A 16,356-nucleotide genomic window follows, 5' to 3' on the forward strand; every position below is an offset into this window, starting at 1 on the left:
CACACTAGTTTCCACAGCACTGCTCTCAGCAAGGCATTATCTACTTCCTTGCAAGCATGTTGAGGCAAAGCTTGTTTCAGGGGAATTCTTTAGTGAAAATACAGAGGTTTTGCTGGACAAACTGCTACCATTTGCAGGAATTTTTTCTGCCCTTGCCAACGTGAAGCACACTGTCAATATCCCAGTAACTGATAAATGTCACTGCATCCCCCTTGAAAGCATATGTCAGCCCAGGAGACCTGTCCTCCAGAATAACCCCGAAGTACTAGTATGAAGAAAGCATGCACTTGGCCAGAAGACTGCCCTTCCACCTTGTGACATCCCTCACACCATTCACGACATGCCACCACAAGTAGAGGGCAGGTGACTCCAAGCCTCCAGCTGCCTCACTAATACAGTTACTTAGCACTGCTGAATTTGCAAGGTGTTAGCTCACATAAATCCCAGATGAAAAATGAAGCAGCAGTCGACACTCTGCTGCCCAGCCAGTGCTGCTCAGACAGCAAATGCTCCCCAAAGAAACAGAGGCAGATACAATGTGGTTGGGGACACCCCACTTGCATCTCCTGCTACATCAAGCCCTAAAAATGGGAAGTGAAGCACAGCAAGGCCCGCCGGGAGGCACACACAAATCTCTTGCCCTCATGCAATCACCACACTTGGCGTCTGACCCTGACCTCAATATAGGACAGGTCTTGAGTGTTTGCAGCGAGAAGCTATTGCTTTTCTCTGTTACTGTTCACATTAGATGAAGCACCTCAGTTCAGTCTGCAACAGCCTAAGTGATGTGGCAGGTATGCACATCATAAGGTAACAACTGTCCAGGCAAGGATGGCTGAGGGATGCTCCCCAGGACCTGCACCTTGGCACATGGCCCTGATGACAGGAATATCTCCAGCCACAGCCTCATGTATCACAGCACCTGATGCTACAAGAATTGGGGTTGTACCTGACCTGACATACAGAGACATAAATATAACTACCTTTCACCCTGATGGACTCAAAAGATAAACATGCACATAGGTTCCGCCTGCACAGGACAGATGCAAGGTCTTCCCCAGTTCCTGTGCTACCCAAAATTGTACACACCACTGTTCCCACTGGGATGTAAGGGAACATGGATTAACTCTTGCAGCAATGTTTGCTTTAGCTTTTTGCAGTATGTCATAAAGACTCATTTAAAAAATTAACAGATTTGGAAGGACAATCCTCTAGACACCCCCTCCCCCCCCCCCTTCAATGGCAGAAAGGCTTCCATCCCAAAAAGCTAATACAGACAAAAAATTAGGGTAAGGTAGATTTTATTTGGTATCTGATTTTAAATGAATCACAGGACATTTAAAAAAAGGGTTTATTTCTGGGAACCAGCTGTCTCCCAGAAATGCAATTTGCCCTGTAAATGACCCTGATGTAAGTCAGCACTGCCTTTGGGGTGCTGTATTTTACAACAGCTGACTACAGCTACTCAAGGGTCCCAAACCAAACAGTCATCACAGGGGAGCAGAGATGTGTTCCAGCAGCATGATATAACCCTGCATAAAAGCAGGAAGAGGTCACCAAAAGAACCAATCTATGCCCATTTCTAAGGAAGTTTCAGCTGTGTTCAAGACAACCCTTTGCAAAAGGAGTCAAAATGATATGCAAAATCTGACCCCCAGTCTTGATACAACTTCTCAGGATCTCTTTGAAGAAGACACGAGGAACATGGCAAACTGTTACACAAACCACACTTCTGTGAAATTTCGTTCTTTTGTGGACAGAGAGGAATTCTCTCAGTTTTGTTTATGTTAAACCAGCAAACATCACAGGAACTAGCAGCAGGAGTTCCTAAGGGCCTGTCTCCAAGGAAATTCAACTTAAAATAACTAAACTCACACCTTATTTATTTTGATGCAGACTTGCCAAAGGTCACTCTTACTTGAGAACTGAGATGTGGTTTATTTCAACATCAGTTACATTTAACATAAACTGCTCTTGTGTGCAGTGAGAGCAGCAACTCAGGGCCTGATCAGGGTTTTGTTTTCAGAGAGGAGCAGACTGCCTCAATCCCACTTCCAAAGAAAAGACTAACTAGTTTTCAGAGTGTTAATACCTGAGAGCTTGAGAACAGTCCTATGGAAGCCACTTCAGTCCAGCATATCAGTGGTTTCTAATGCATGACCCACCTGAATCAGAAAGTGATTTAAGAAGCCCAAGTTGACACATTACAGAGCAGGCCATGGGTGCAGAGTTCCCAACAGTCTGCAACTCCACTGGCAAGATTTTAAGCATCTATAAATTGAAAAGCTTCAATCAAGTCAACTGAATCACAAATACAAGGGAAACCCCTAGGTTAAAATGCACACTTGCATCAAATACTGAGCCTTGCTTATGATCAAGCAGGATGGAGCTTTGAGCAACCTGGTCTAGTGAAAGGTGTCTCTGCCCAAGGCAGGGGAATGGAGCTAGATTATCTTTAAGGTGCTTTCCAACCCTTCCAATCGCAACCTCCACAACAAAAGGCAAGGCTGAGCCATCTATTGGGAGTGGACACAGGGGCCCAAGCAGAAAAAATGTATTTCCTAATAAAGTGTTAAAAACCCCAAAGTGCCTATATCCAGATGTCAAAAGCAAAAAATAACAAGTACCCCCTAGCAGTTAACCTGTTTCACCAGAAAAGCACTTGTGATGGGATGAGCAGCACTCCTGAGCCTTGGGAAGGATCACTGAGATTCTGCTTGGATCAACCAACAAAACCAGAGCTGGAGCACCTCAGATGACATTGAGGAGAAAAAAAGACAAGGAAGAAAGATGTCCACCTAAGCACTAGTGATCTTCAGGCAAGAAATAAGGCTACACTCTAAGAGGCTGGGAATGAGGGAAGAACACAGCATTCTCACCATGTCCCAACACCAGACCATTTATCAAATGAAAATAACTCTCGGGAAAACACAATGTGTGCTTTACTGATTAACGTTTACACTTGTCTGAAGGGAAAACATAGACACCGATTTGTTACTACACTAACATTTCTCATCCAGGGCTTGCATTTCCAGACATTCAAATCACTTCCTAATATAAGGCTGTCCTGCTTCTCCACCATCTATCTCCAATGCATTACATTTTAAATGCCTCGTAGACAAAATGCACATGCAGCATATATATCTGAAGACAGAGCTATTTTATAGTTCTTCTTTCTTCCAAGATCATATTAAGCAGATAGGCTAAATCAGAGACAGAAATGGCACCTCTGGGTCTGACAGTCCCATACCGGTACCCACATCTTCAATCTTTAGGCAGCTCACTTGTGAGTCCCAAAACTGCACATATCAAATCAGCAAAAGCCCCTGCTTAGAATGAAAGCAGCAAAAGCAGCTTCAGAAGTGCTCAGGAGTCTCCACGGAGGTACATATCACACTGGCTACATGTGCTGCAAACACCTCATAGCTTAGTTTGGTGAAGGATCTGATACACAGAACAGGGCACTCAGGATGAAAGCACAAGCTGCAGAGATGCAAAGCAAAACCCACAAGGAAACAAGACCTGCTTAGGGAGGCAGGAGGAGAAATACAGCCAGACAGCCTGCATTTCCCCACAGGGCCACCAAGCAGACGCAGCTCAGCTGTCTACATGGATACAGATGCTACCTTTTCCCCAGGAGAATTACGACGAGCAAAAGCCTACTGTTCAGGGTTGAGATTTGGACCTCAGCCCTGCCAGTGCCATGAGGCAACGTGGTACTGGAGATAAAATAAACAAATTACAGCAGTTTCCCTGTTCCTCACTGCAGTCTGTTGTGCGCGTCTGGCACAAGATAACTGCAGCATTCTGGTGGCAGCAAGCAATAAACATTTGCTCAAATACTTTCCACAGTGAACAGGTTACATTTCTGCCAGCGCAGAAGTGTCCCAGTAAGGAAATACAAACCTCTCCCAGTGTCCTACTGTAGAAAGGAGACAGAAAAAGCCTTTTTTTTTTAAAGGGCAAAATAAAAAAAAAAAATCCTTGCATTCTGATTTCAAATATGATTTTTGCTGCTCAAAAGTAAACCCTCAGATAACATCTAATGACAGATATGAACACTGGGTCTCCCTCTTTGACCACACTTCAGTACTTTTCCAGAATATTAGTGGATGCTCCATCCTGCCCAAGGCTGGTTGCAAGTGTGACACCCCCACAAGAGGCAGCTCAATCACTCACAGGACTATGTGCTGCCAGTTTCCACATGACTCTGCCTGAATGGACAAATGTCTCTTCAGCAAGTGTAGCCTTCTTGTCTTGGGGCTGGACTCACTTTACAGCTTCCAAGCTGCAGAAGCTCCTGCCTTCAGCTTTGCTGCAGCCAAGATCACAGGATTAGCGAAGCTGTGGCAGGACCAGGGCCAGAGCATTCAGGCAAAAAATAAGGCCTTGAACAAAAGAAAGAAATCCCCCAGGAAAATGAAACTGTAATCCCCACATCTTGGCAAAGGGATTTAGAAGCTGGCATTGTTCCCATAAAAACTTAACCCATTAATTTGGGGGTGAAATGGGCGTTTGCTTGCTGATTTCCCCTTTCCAAAGTGGAACATGAGCTCCAAGTGACCCAGCATCAGATACTGACTGCAGAAAGGGAACATGCTGCCCACGGATGCACTGTCCTTCCCTTTGTTTTTCATGGGCACCCAGGAGGCACAGAAAAGCATCACCTTAGGTGGGACAGAACCCTGGATTTCTATAGCACAGCCAAGCTGCATGCTAGAGTCTAGATCAGGATCTCAGATGTGGAAGGGGTCCCTACTTTCTCTGCCCACTGCAGAGCGGAACAAACGCTTCCCCCACAGGCCAAGCTTCAAGGACATTGACAGCCACAAGCAATCCTCTCACCCCTAATAGCCACCCGCCTGCAGTGCCACCATAACCTCTCTCCTTACCCTGCCTCCAGCAACGAACTCCCCTCCCAGGTTTGCCAGTCCTGCCATGCCTCCAGCCTCCTCAGCACACATTTCATCAGACACCATGATCTTCCCATCAACTGCACATTAACAGAAAATAATGGGAGAGGCAAGAGCCAGAAAAACAACTCCAGGCCTGGAATTATGGGATGGGCATCCTTCCTCCCATAGTTGCTGCCCAGGCACCTAGAAACACTACCTGTCAAAGAGTAGAGCCTTCCCAAGGCTAGATCCTTTCTCTTCTGCCTGTAAGACACCTACACCTAATGAATAATTCTTGGCAATTCCCAACACCCAGAGACTAACTTAGGTACTGGTTTACACTCTCTGGGTAACTGCAGCAAACCAGCATGAGTGGGGCACCACCCTGTCCTGACAATAGCTTCCCACTCCAGACCCACACTTCCATGGGGAAGGAGGACAGGACACAAAACACAGCAGAGATTCCCCCTGGCTTCTACTGGGAACTCCCAACGCAGGAAACACCTGAGTGATGGACAGACTTCCCTACCACAGTGAATTCACCTACAAGTACCAGTGAAAAGATAATCCACCAAGTTCACACCATCTGCTTCCTCCCAGCATAATGCTGTAGACAAACTACACCACACCTATCCACACATGTTTATGTATACACTTACTAAACTACGTAGGAGAGACATCATATTATCAAGCACAGCCCAGGGAAGGTAGGATATATTAGGTCAAGGTAACCTTAATTTGACCAGATGTCATACATGCAGAGTTCACCACTGCACTGCATTATTTGCAGGGTGCATCGTGCACCCTGTGTACCAAACACTGGACAGATCCTGCAGGGAAAACATATCCGGTAATGACACAATAACAGATTGCATCTTCATGCCTATGTACACAGGGGCAGAAGCAGGATTACACAGTCAATCTTCACACTGGTATGCCATAACTGCTCTGCAGTTATAAACACTTAGCAGCCATAACAATGTTTCTTAGGAGTCTAGAACACTTGTCATTTCCTACCTTTTAACCAAAGCAAGACAAAAAGAGGAAAAAATCTATTTAAGCAGTATTGTTACCATTTATCCAATTCACTAGCAGAATGAACTTGTATGTTCAGCTCACAAGCCCCTACACTACTTGAATGAATAAATACCACGAACTGACATGATAAGCAGCATGTGATGTCCCACACAGACCAGTGACAGATGCTGGGCTACTAAATTCCGCAGCCAGCTGCTGACACCAGAATAAAAGCAAGTCTTGACCCACCTCAGGCCCAAGGGAGATGCTACCCAGCAGCCACATCCTGTAATGCCCACTTCCCCCACACTTAACAGCTTCTGCCCTATATGCACCACCTTCCACTTCTCCAAACTCTACTGCTGCTCTTTCTCTCACTCTGCACAAATGACAGGCTCCTCTTTGTGCCTCCCTGCTCAGCCAAATCGTAATCTCATGGTGAGGCTTTATAGAGTAGAAATTCAACAACCAGATGCAAAGATCTGGCCTCTGGCTTCCTCAAACATGGGTCAAGAGGTTGAGCAAGTACTCTGGAAGCATTATTATACTCTTGGCTTGTCCTCACATTTTCCTCGACAGCTGCGTTGACCACTGTCTGAGTCAGGATACCAGACTAGGTGCAATTTGATCTAATCTAGTGCAGTTCCTCTTACATCTAAACCCCAGCCTTGCACATCCCCGCACCTATTTCCTCTTTGCCCAACCTACAACAGTTCTGCCCTCCAATCTGTCCCCTTACTAACCTCACTCCCAGATGAAATATGACTTTAGACAATAGTACCAAAGAAGTCCCTGCTGATCACATGCAAACACCAATTTCTTTTTTTCACATGTTTGGAACTTGTTCAAATGCATTTAGATTATTAATGGGGGGGGAAACAGCCTCTGACCTAGACATTCACTCTTGAAAAAAATCATAACCCAGCTGTACAATGCCAGAACTTAAAAGAACAGGTTGAAGACATTTTTAAATAGTTTACATGAAGAAAATGCTAGTTTTCTCATAGCTGCTCACAGCAAAGACCAAAGAAGGCAGCTGATTGTGTCCAGAATACACTGCCTAAAACAGACGCCTGGAAAATAAACTCTCATGCCAAACACTTACAAAGTTTAGTAGAGCTATAAGCAGTTGAAAAAAGCATCTCCTGGTAGGAAGTGTCAAGCTGTCTTAAAAGTCACACAGGACAAAGGCATAAAACAGATGCATTGTGCCATCTATACCTACTGCTGCTGTAACTCATATATATAAACTCAGCTGCTGTAGGATAACAGCATGCTCAAATCACTGCTCTAACGAGAGGGGCATAGTCAAGGGAGCACTGGTTAAACATTTTGCTTTGGCGATTTTTTCAGTAAACATCCCTCTCCCTCTCACACAAAACCGGGGAAGTTATGACCCTGCTTTCCCTTCTTTTAAATATTTACACTTTTCAAAGATGCAAAGAACATTTTGTTTAGGGACAGAGGGAAGATTTTAACGGTTACGTGAAAATTCTAAGTTTGCAAAATGTTTATTCCCTTGGGTAAATACCCATCCCATTAAGCTAATGATCAAAGCTGATAAAAAGAGCAACTATGCTTCCCAAGAAGGATTTTGGGGAAGAGTGGAGTGGGGAGAATTACTTTGTTTGATAGTCCAAAAACCTTCTTTCTTTTGGTAAAAGAATAAAAAAGGAAACCTTTTCAGAGAATTCCTTTCCACCATCCCCAGCCCCCACAATAAAAACAAACACACTAGTGCAAGTTATTGAAGGTCTAGATTTCTACACGCCTGCTGTTTGTTACCTTGAGGGAGCCAGTGAGACTGCTGAAGAAATCAAGCACTGTTCATCAGAAAAACGTCAGAACTGAGCCCCTGACACTGTGTAATGACACTGTGTAACAACACCGTGCAACAACACTCTGCATGCCAAGCAATGTTAAATGGCACTTTTGCCATGCATTAACATTCAAAATAAATGTAAATCTCGTATTTAGTTGTACTAGAAGCTTTACAATGCTGCAAAAACATTTAAAATATTTCTAATCTTCTTAATAGGTATAAAAGATTTCAAGGCAGATTATGCTACCCCACTATCAAACCTACTTAAAATTAAGCTTTAAGACTCTGGTTTTCTTCATCTCTTTGTTAACCCAAAAAGCAAATCTAGTACTTGTATGAAATAAGTAATCATAGGCAAAACAAAAGCTTGATTGTTTGGTGACAAAGCCATTATTTTTTGGTGTTCAGTGATCTGATACCTTAAGATAACATGTTCCAAGAAAACAGAAGACAAGACACTCCTAAAACAGTAAAATGAGAAAGGCAAGACTGCAAGGTCTCCAGGAAAAATACCCGTGTTGTATGTTTGTGCACCATCTAAGACACAGAGCCTCAACATGGAACCAGAAGCTGTATCACAATGAAATCACTAAGCAGTAACAGTCTTAAGAGACTGAAACCACAGACCAGGTCATTCAGTCCACTCCCCAGATATTGCCAGTCTGCTTCCAGTTGCACACTTTAAGGGATAAAGCAAAAATCTTGAAATACGTAAGCAGAATCACTGTGCAAAAAAGTTTCAGGGTCAGTACCACAGAAATACTCCAGGTGCAAACACTGTCACTAGAGCTCTGTTCATCTGTTGTGATAATTGCCCTGCTTCTTACGCTTTCCCCAAGAGAAATGATTGTGCCAGTCTGCACAATGATTTTATGACATGGACAGTCACAGCAGGAAAAAGTCTATTTTTAGATCTCATCCTCTATCTCCTCACACACCATTTTGCTCCGGTATCAAGTCTCCGCTCACAATCTCTCTTCCACATTTACTATAGTCATCTCATTTGTAGGCCACGGTAGCTCTGGAAAACATCTCTATAAGCAAATGGCTAGATAAATAATGTGCTGTGCTGTTCAAATTAAGAATTTATATGTGATCCTAGAAAAACTTTTTTTACTGGAGATAGTAAACTAATATGCTTATAAAGGGTCACATGTAACTCACCCTATGAGCATAAACAGCTGGCTTTTACAGGCAATCTAGAGCCTTCCTCTGGTGAAATAATGAAACTGTATATGTTTACCCCAAGTTGCAAGAGAACACAGCAATCAGGTTCCTGAGCTGCCAAATGCAGACTTACAGAAAATATCAGGACATTTTTAATGTCTCACCTTTACATGTCTCACCAGTCAGACACGTAGAAGCATGAAATAAAAGTGTGATTCATGGGAAAGCCCAAATAAACAATCTGCTGCTGAACAGGAGCATGCTTCAGGCTCTATCACCGCAGTACACCTATGCCATTCACTGCCAGCTAACAGAGCAGTACCAACACTGCAAGCACTTCTTCTGCAGATGGTAATACATTATGACAGCTAGACAACACCTTGCTTCCAAGTACACCTTGTACAAGAACTCATACCCCCTGAACAAACCTACTGTTAATACATCACACAAAATCCCTGTAGTAAGTACAAACACAGCCTGCTTGGCAGTACATCAACAAAGCATTTAGGCCATACCTGTGACCAGATTAGCAGTGGAAATTATGAGGAGGGAGTCCCTGTTGTGCAGGCAGCTTCCTAATTTTGCCACCAACCAAAAGGCATATTTACCACCTTTGTAAAGGGGCAAACAGGGGTCATGCAAGTACAATCAAAGTTTTTTTTTCCCCCCATAGCATGGTCTTGCAGAAACACCAAATTAATTTCAAGCTTCTACAAATTCCTGAGCTCAAGTGCTCCCATCAAAAGCTCTTTGCAAGATTCCAGCTCCATTTTTTTGGAGTGACATCTATTACATTATGCTGTCAAGCATCAGACCACAGTCAACACCTGAGATATGCTGAATGAGGTCCAGCAGAGACACATGCTGGTATGGAAAGCACTAACAGAAGCTGCAAGTTTGCCCGAGTAACACAATTACTTTGGGAAGAGGTCACCACCTTACTCACCCCACCAAAAGAGCTAGTTTCTCTACTAAACATCAGGATTTCCCACCACAATAAAAAAAAAAAAAACCTAAATGAGAAATACAAGCACTGACAATTTAACCAAACTTAAAGGGAAAAATAAGCAAACTACCCCCATTCAAATGAAGCATTCTAGTAAACAGTGGATATATTAAAAACTACAAAAAAACAGCAGCGTAATTGCAGATCAGGACAGAATGGTACGTCTTGGCTTACTAGTTCCAGTAGCATCAACATAGTTAACCTATTTGATTAATCTCCCACCACTACGGCTCCTATCCATCTGATGACATGGCAATTTGAACCTCACTTGCACTTTCACAAATATTAGAAGTCTTCATGGGAACTGCAGACTCAACATAAAAAAGGAAGTTCCTTTTAAAAGATGTCATTTCAGGAAAACACACAACACCTACACATACCCAGCAATACACTGACGTCTACTGCATCATCTGAAGAAATAACAAAAAAAGCCATATTACCTGGAGCATCAGTTCACAGTCATCTCTGCCAACAAATATCATCTCCCGAGGGAGCCGATGGCGAATGCCAGTGCTGCTCACCAAGAACCACGAAGTCACACTCATTTTGGCGCTTGACACTTAATCTTTATACATCCTAAACACAAAAAAATGTAACAAACAGTGAGATATTAATGAAGCGTTGACGTACACCAGTTCATAGCTGCAGTTCCCAAATTTCCCTACACCACAGGACCCAGCACTGACACTTGCACTTTGTGTTCATGTCTTAAATTTCTTGCGGCAATCAGCAGTTGTTAAGTGTGTGTCAGGATCTGCTGCCCATGTGCCACATGCAGGAGCTCTGCAGCCCTGAAAATATTCCCACAGCACGTAAGACTCAGGATCTGAAGAAAGAGTTGTTTAAAAAGTGAAACATGCAGCTGAATCCAATCAATGAAATGATCAAATATGCTGGGGAAGAAAAAAAAAAAAAAGACCTCTTTTCCAGAACATTTCCTTGTTGCTAGCACTGTGCACACAGATCACAGCTTGAGCTTCCACCATCATCAAAGATCTGGCCCAGCACATCAGTAAGGTGATATAACCAGGCTCCTGTAACCTTTCACAGTACACTCATAGGCGCGGTTACACCAGCGCTGGGAGGAGAATAGCCTCCTTATTGCTCATCCCACTTCCACACTGATGTAAATCGGGAGCCCACAGATCCTTCCTTCCTGCCTCCCTCCCTCCTTCACTGCTTGAGCTGGTCCAAGCACCAACCCCCGGACAGGAAACATGGGCTGCAATTCCCATCGGAGGGTTTTGGTAGCATTGCCCCTCTTTGCCCCGCAACACGCAGAAGAACGGGCAGCTATAACCTGCCCGAGCAGCAGCGGCGGGCAGAGCTTATCAGAACTCTCCCAGCCACACCTGTTTGTTGTGGCTGGTACAGCCCGGCTGCAGGCAGCCAGCTCCCGTGGCCTCGCCTCCTCCCTCTCCCACAACATTGCCTTTTCCTCTCCCTGGCTGGAGGAAAATGGAGTGTCACACATCAGGCTCTCTCCTTCCCCTCATCCAGCTCCCTAGATCCAAGCTGCATTCCTGAATGCACCGAGGGAAGATCTCCATTTTATCTGGGCTGCGCGGCGCTCCACGGCCTGACCGCCTGCCTTCCCCTCCGCAGCAGCCCCGGGCAGGCGCAGGTGACACCAGCCGGGAGGACGACTGACCTCCCCCGGCAAGGCGCAGGCCTGGAGGAATGAGAAGAGACCGCTCTGGGAGCCGGCGGTACGGGCTTCCGTGCCCGTGTCCCGACTTGCGAGCGGCCCCGACACACCGCTCCCGCCGCCCGGCCGTGCCGGGGAAACACCGCCTCCCCGACAAAGCGCCCGGGGGACGGGAATCGGGAGCCACCGGCTGAGCCCCGTGGCCGCTTCGCAACCCCCCGAGCCGAGCTGCAGGGGCCGGTTCCGTCCCCTGCCGGGCTCCGCTCGCTGCTGACGGGAGGTAAGGGAAGAGAGGAAGGGCGAGGCGCCGGAAGCGCCTAGGGGCCGCGGCGAGCCAGGTGTGGCGCGGAATCCCCATCCCCCCCGCCACCGTCGGGCGACCGCGGCCCTTCATCTGCCGGGGCCCGGCTCCCCTTTCAGACCCCCTCCCGCCCCCCTACCTGCTGCGGCCTCGGCGCGGTGGCAGGCCGGGCGCCGCGCCCCGCCAGCCGGCTCTGCCTGCCCCGCGGGCCGCTCCCGGCGCCCGCCCCGCCCCCGCGCGGCAGGTTCCCGACGTCAGGAGGCGGCTCCAGCCGCTGGGCCCGGCCGCTGCCCCAACGCCCCCTTCACCGCGGCCCTGCACCGCCCAACGCGGCTCTGGCGGTGCCCCATGCTGGCCCTCCCTGAGCGGCAGGTGTGGCAGCGCCCGACCGGGTTCGTGGTTCGACACGACCTCGGGAGGCCTTACAGGCAAGCTCCCCGTCGTGGGGCAGGAGATGCTGCTGCTGTTAGGCACTGGAGCTAGCCCCGGCGCCAGCCTCTTCTCCTACTCGCCACTGGGCTTCAGGAAGTAGCTTGACATCCATCTCCACTTATACCCCTCAGGTCCTCTTGCAGGGCAGTACCTAAAGGCAGTCAACAGGACTGAATTACCTCGAGGACCTGGCTTTGGACTAGGAGCCTGAAATAGGTGCTGTGAAAAGATGTGCCATTTTATGGGTTCTATTTACTTGTAGGTAACCAGAAAACCTCTGAAGTGCAGAGAGCAATGACCACTTTTTCCCATCAGGAGAAAGACTGAGTGTTATGGTAATGGATACAACTATTTGCTGATGCAAAAACTTTTTCAAGAGAGCTTTCAGCTCATGCAGAAGTCAGTGGAAATGGAAAGAAGCAGGAGCTTTGCGTTGGCTCTCTTGTTCCAGCTGTCATGGACTGCTAACAAAATACTATAAGAAGACAGCAAGTTCATATAGATATTTCCCCAGGCCCATACTGCAGCTGGAAAGGTGCCTTTGCATTTGTATGCTGTACATTCAGTGTTGAATAGAATTTCTCAGTCACCTGCAGGAGCTTGCTTTTGTGTCTTCAGTACTGTTATTTAGAATTTTGGCTCAGGATATAGCCTTAATGAAGTCTGATGTCATTTGAAACCAGAGGTCCAGTATGCCACTCACTGGGGACAGTCCATCACTCCGCGGGCTCACTTCTGGACTACAGTCTTACTGGAAAGCTGAGGAACCAAGGACGGTGTATTCAGCAAGCTGCAGCAGACTGTGAGGAGGGAAGGAAAACAGCATTTCTTCTTTTGCCTCCTCTTTCTGAGGAGCAGTAGGACTTTGTTATTATTTAAATAATAGTGTTAATTCCTTCTTTAATAAACATTTGACTTGTTCCTGGCAAATACATCATGCTCCAGGGTGATTTCAAGGTGTCATTATCTTCAAAGGCTTCAAAGCTGGCTGAGGCTGCAGCATCCGTGTTTTATTGGTATCTCCCTGGAGCCGAGCACCACACCCTTGCAGCATGCCATGTCCCTTGGACGCCAGGCAGGAGGAAGGAATGAGCAGCCACCACTTCCGGGGCACTTTGAGGGCTTTTGCATTGTGCCCTGCCATGAAGTAGTAGAAATACTTTTTAAGTAAAAAAGGACTTCACCCTTATTTGCCAGATAGTCCTGTCATTGAGTGATGGTTTATTATTGATTGAACTGACCTATAGCTTAAGTTTTAATAAATAGTATTCATTTACTTACTTTTTTCTGAGCAACACCTAGTTACTGGAGAGGCTGCCCTATAAGCCAATCTGTAGAGCATCTCAATACCGGTGAGAGGAAGTAGGATAATTTACTTCTTTATACAAGCCTGCCATCTAGGCAAATCTTTGTTATGAGTTACTATAAAAAGGTTACTGTTTGCTTTAGTCTTTCCTTAAGCCCGTTTTTACCATTCATTTGTACATGTGTATTTAACTGAGCAGTCACTTGCTATGTATAAAGAAGAAAAATCATTCCTGTTCCTACCACATCTTCTGATCCGATTGAAGATGCAGGTTAGGCCAATACTCTGGGCCACGCTGAATGTTGCATTACAGCCTATTTATTTTATTCCAGTGATCTAAAATGAATAAAAATGAGTCTTTCCTTCCTCTCTCTCTCCTCACCCCTCCCAGTATAGTGTGAGAGCATCAGGGGCTACAGTATAGCCTGATGCTACATTGTCATCTTTAAGTCCCAGACAGAGAATATGCCTGTGGGAAACAGAAGCTGTACTTCAATTTTTACTTTTCTTTTCCTATTGGAACAAACCCTTTTGGCAGCAACTGCAACCTTTGGGCTGCTCAAAAACACAGGCTGACCAAGCACACAGTTGCTTTTGAAAATACAATATTATAGAAGTGTCTTAAAATCATCTCTTCTCACTGGGAGAGGGGAAGACCTGGGAAAGGCCTCAAGAAGCTGAGTGCAGCAGCAGCAGCAGCACAATGCTGCTCATGTTAAGTCTGTGACAGAAGGTGCTTATCATGCAAATCACTCTACATTCATCTGCAGCGCTGTCACCTTCAAGTACAAGGGACATGGCCACAGCTGTATTAACCTGCATGACCCAGATGGCAGGAGTTTCACTGTACTGTACATTGTACAAATGCAGAGTAAGGATCAGTCCCTGTCATGAAATACCATATTCCCAGCAAGCAAGGAGATTGAAGGTGAGATGCAGAAGAATAACAGCAGGTCACAGGGGTATAGGAAATCCAGATTTCCTGTATCCAGAACTGTTGTCCCTGCCCATGGCAAGGGGGTTGGAACTAAATGATCCTAAGGTCCTTTCCAACCCTAACTATTCTATGATACTATAAATCAAGTCATCTGCTCTACTGAAATACCTTTTTTCTGACAGCCTGAATCCATAGCCATCACAACTTGGAGCAGAATCGCTTTGGATCCCTGCTTTAAAACAAAAATCCCACCATCCCCAGAGGAGCTGAACTAAATCAAGCTCTTTATGCCAGGCTCTGATGTAAGAGAGGTTTTTGACAGAGTTCCCAAACATGAACTATCTTGCTGCATCTTGCTGCAGAGCAGACTTCTGTTCCAGACTGATCATAGCCTGATCCAGATATCCCTTGCGGCTTCCCCCTGAAAGGCAGTTTTCCCTGTGCATGGACTAAGGGAAAGAAATCTCTTTGGTTATTGCTTACATATTGACATGATGAGTAACTTATAAGTAAAGATGTGCAGGACTGCTAGGTGAGCTCTCCCCAGTTAACCCATCACAGGCTGGCTGAAATCCAATATGCACAGCTGCATGTACATATATTAACAGGCACGTGTGCAGCTCATGAATTCCTGGCTTTGCATCAAAGAGGCTGTAGAAGTAGTCATCAGGCACTGTTCCCCAAGATTATTTCATTTGTTCTTTGCTAATGTACTTTTAGATGCATCGGGAGAGGTTCACAAGTAGGTCGCACAGGATTTCTTAACCCCCTTCTTCACTTGGACAGATTTTGCTCCCTGGTGATGACTTTCTTTCCCAGAAAGCCAAAATTGCAGCCAGGCCAGTTCTTCGGGCCTTGCTGCAGGGAACTGTGCACTCCTGGCTTGTGCCTGCAGTGCTCTCACTTTGGATCAGGATTTCTGCCTTGATTTTTAATGGGAGCAGGAAAGATCTGTGGACTTTTGCAAGGTCTGCAGGTCTGAACATGTGTCCTTTTTACAGCTAATGGGCTTGTTGGCTGCCAACAGAAAGTGCAGGATCAAGCCCTTTCCTATAGAGCCTGAGACCAAACCTTTTCATCACTGGTTCTGGGTATCAGCACAAGCTGGATCATCATAAAATGCCGATAATCCCCCTTTTGGATATTGTTCTTTTTAAATGCTGTTTTGCAAATCTTTCCCTTAACTGTTTGCTTGTTTATTTCTTGTTGGTTGATTGATTTTTAAATGACTAGGTAATTGTCAAGAACATGGGTATTTATCTTAATTTTAGCTAGGCTGATGTAAGAACATCACTGAACCGAGTTTGGACCAGCAAAAGCAATCTGCCCCTCCTCTCTAAGCATCAATCTTTTGCTTTGCCTGATATCTCAGTTGTGCTGTTTGCCAACATTCCCATCTCCTGTAGAGCTGGGAACAGGCCCCAACCCTGCCTAGTCAACTGGAAAACAATAAAACCATTCATGTGCATGGTTATTCACTGGCATAAATGTTTGCAGAGGTACAGTCTGACTGGGACAGGCCCCTGTCATTTGGATGGTTCTAGAAGATGGCTTTTTACAATACTAGTATTTTTAACCCATTTATTAGCTAGCTATAGGGACAGATTAGCTGGAGCAAGGTAGCATTGCTCCAAACAGCTTCAGTTTGGCATCCTTGGTTTGTACCAGCTGGAGAATTTTTCCTGTATTTTTCTTTTTTTACCCACAACATAGTGCTATGCACCAACATGAAATTTAATTTTACTACTGTGGAATTCACTGAAATAAAACCCTGTATGTGTTAACATTTCTGTTCAGAATTTGCAATATGGGCCTTCTCCAATCA

At 45.6% G+C, this 16,356-nt stretch overlaps 1 protein-coding gene across 3 annotated transcripts in view; it reads right to left on the bottom strand.

The window, feature by feature from the left end:
• CEP170B (centrosomal protein 170B) overlaps positions 1-12,091 on the bottom strand; it is a 54,520-nt gene extending 42,429 nt beyond the window's left edge. For 2 of the 3 annotated variants that reach the window (XM_057416156.1, XM_057416155.1), the window contains exons 1-2: positions 11,996-12,091; positions 10,348-10,483 (exon numbers count right to left, since the gene is read on the bottom strand). In XM_057416156.1, coding sequence (XP_057272139.1) covers positions 10,348-10,452 — 105 coding nt within the window. In that variant the 5' untranslated portion in view covers positions 10,453-10,483; positions 11,996-12,091. Of the gene's footprint in view, positions 1-10,347; positions 10,484-11,259; positions 11,356-11,995 lie in introns of all 3 variants that reach the window. The other variant, XM_057416154.1, reaches the window with a different exon arrangement.
• Between the last annotated feature and the right edge of the window lie 4,265 nt (positions 12,092-16,356).

Source organism: Pezoporus wallicus, unplaced genomic scaffold (assembly GCF_028554395.1).
Source record: "Pezoporus wallicus isolate ANWC-B61680 ecotype Strahan unplaced genomic scaffold, APGP_CSIRO_Pwel_v1 scaffold_2146, whole genome shotgun sequence".
In the NCBI taxonomy this organism is placed as follows: Eukaryota; Metazoa; Chordata; class Aves; order Psittaciformes; family Psittacidae; genus Pezoporus; species Pezoporus wallicus.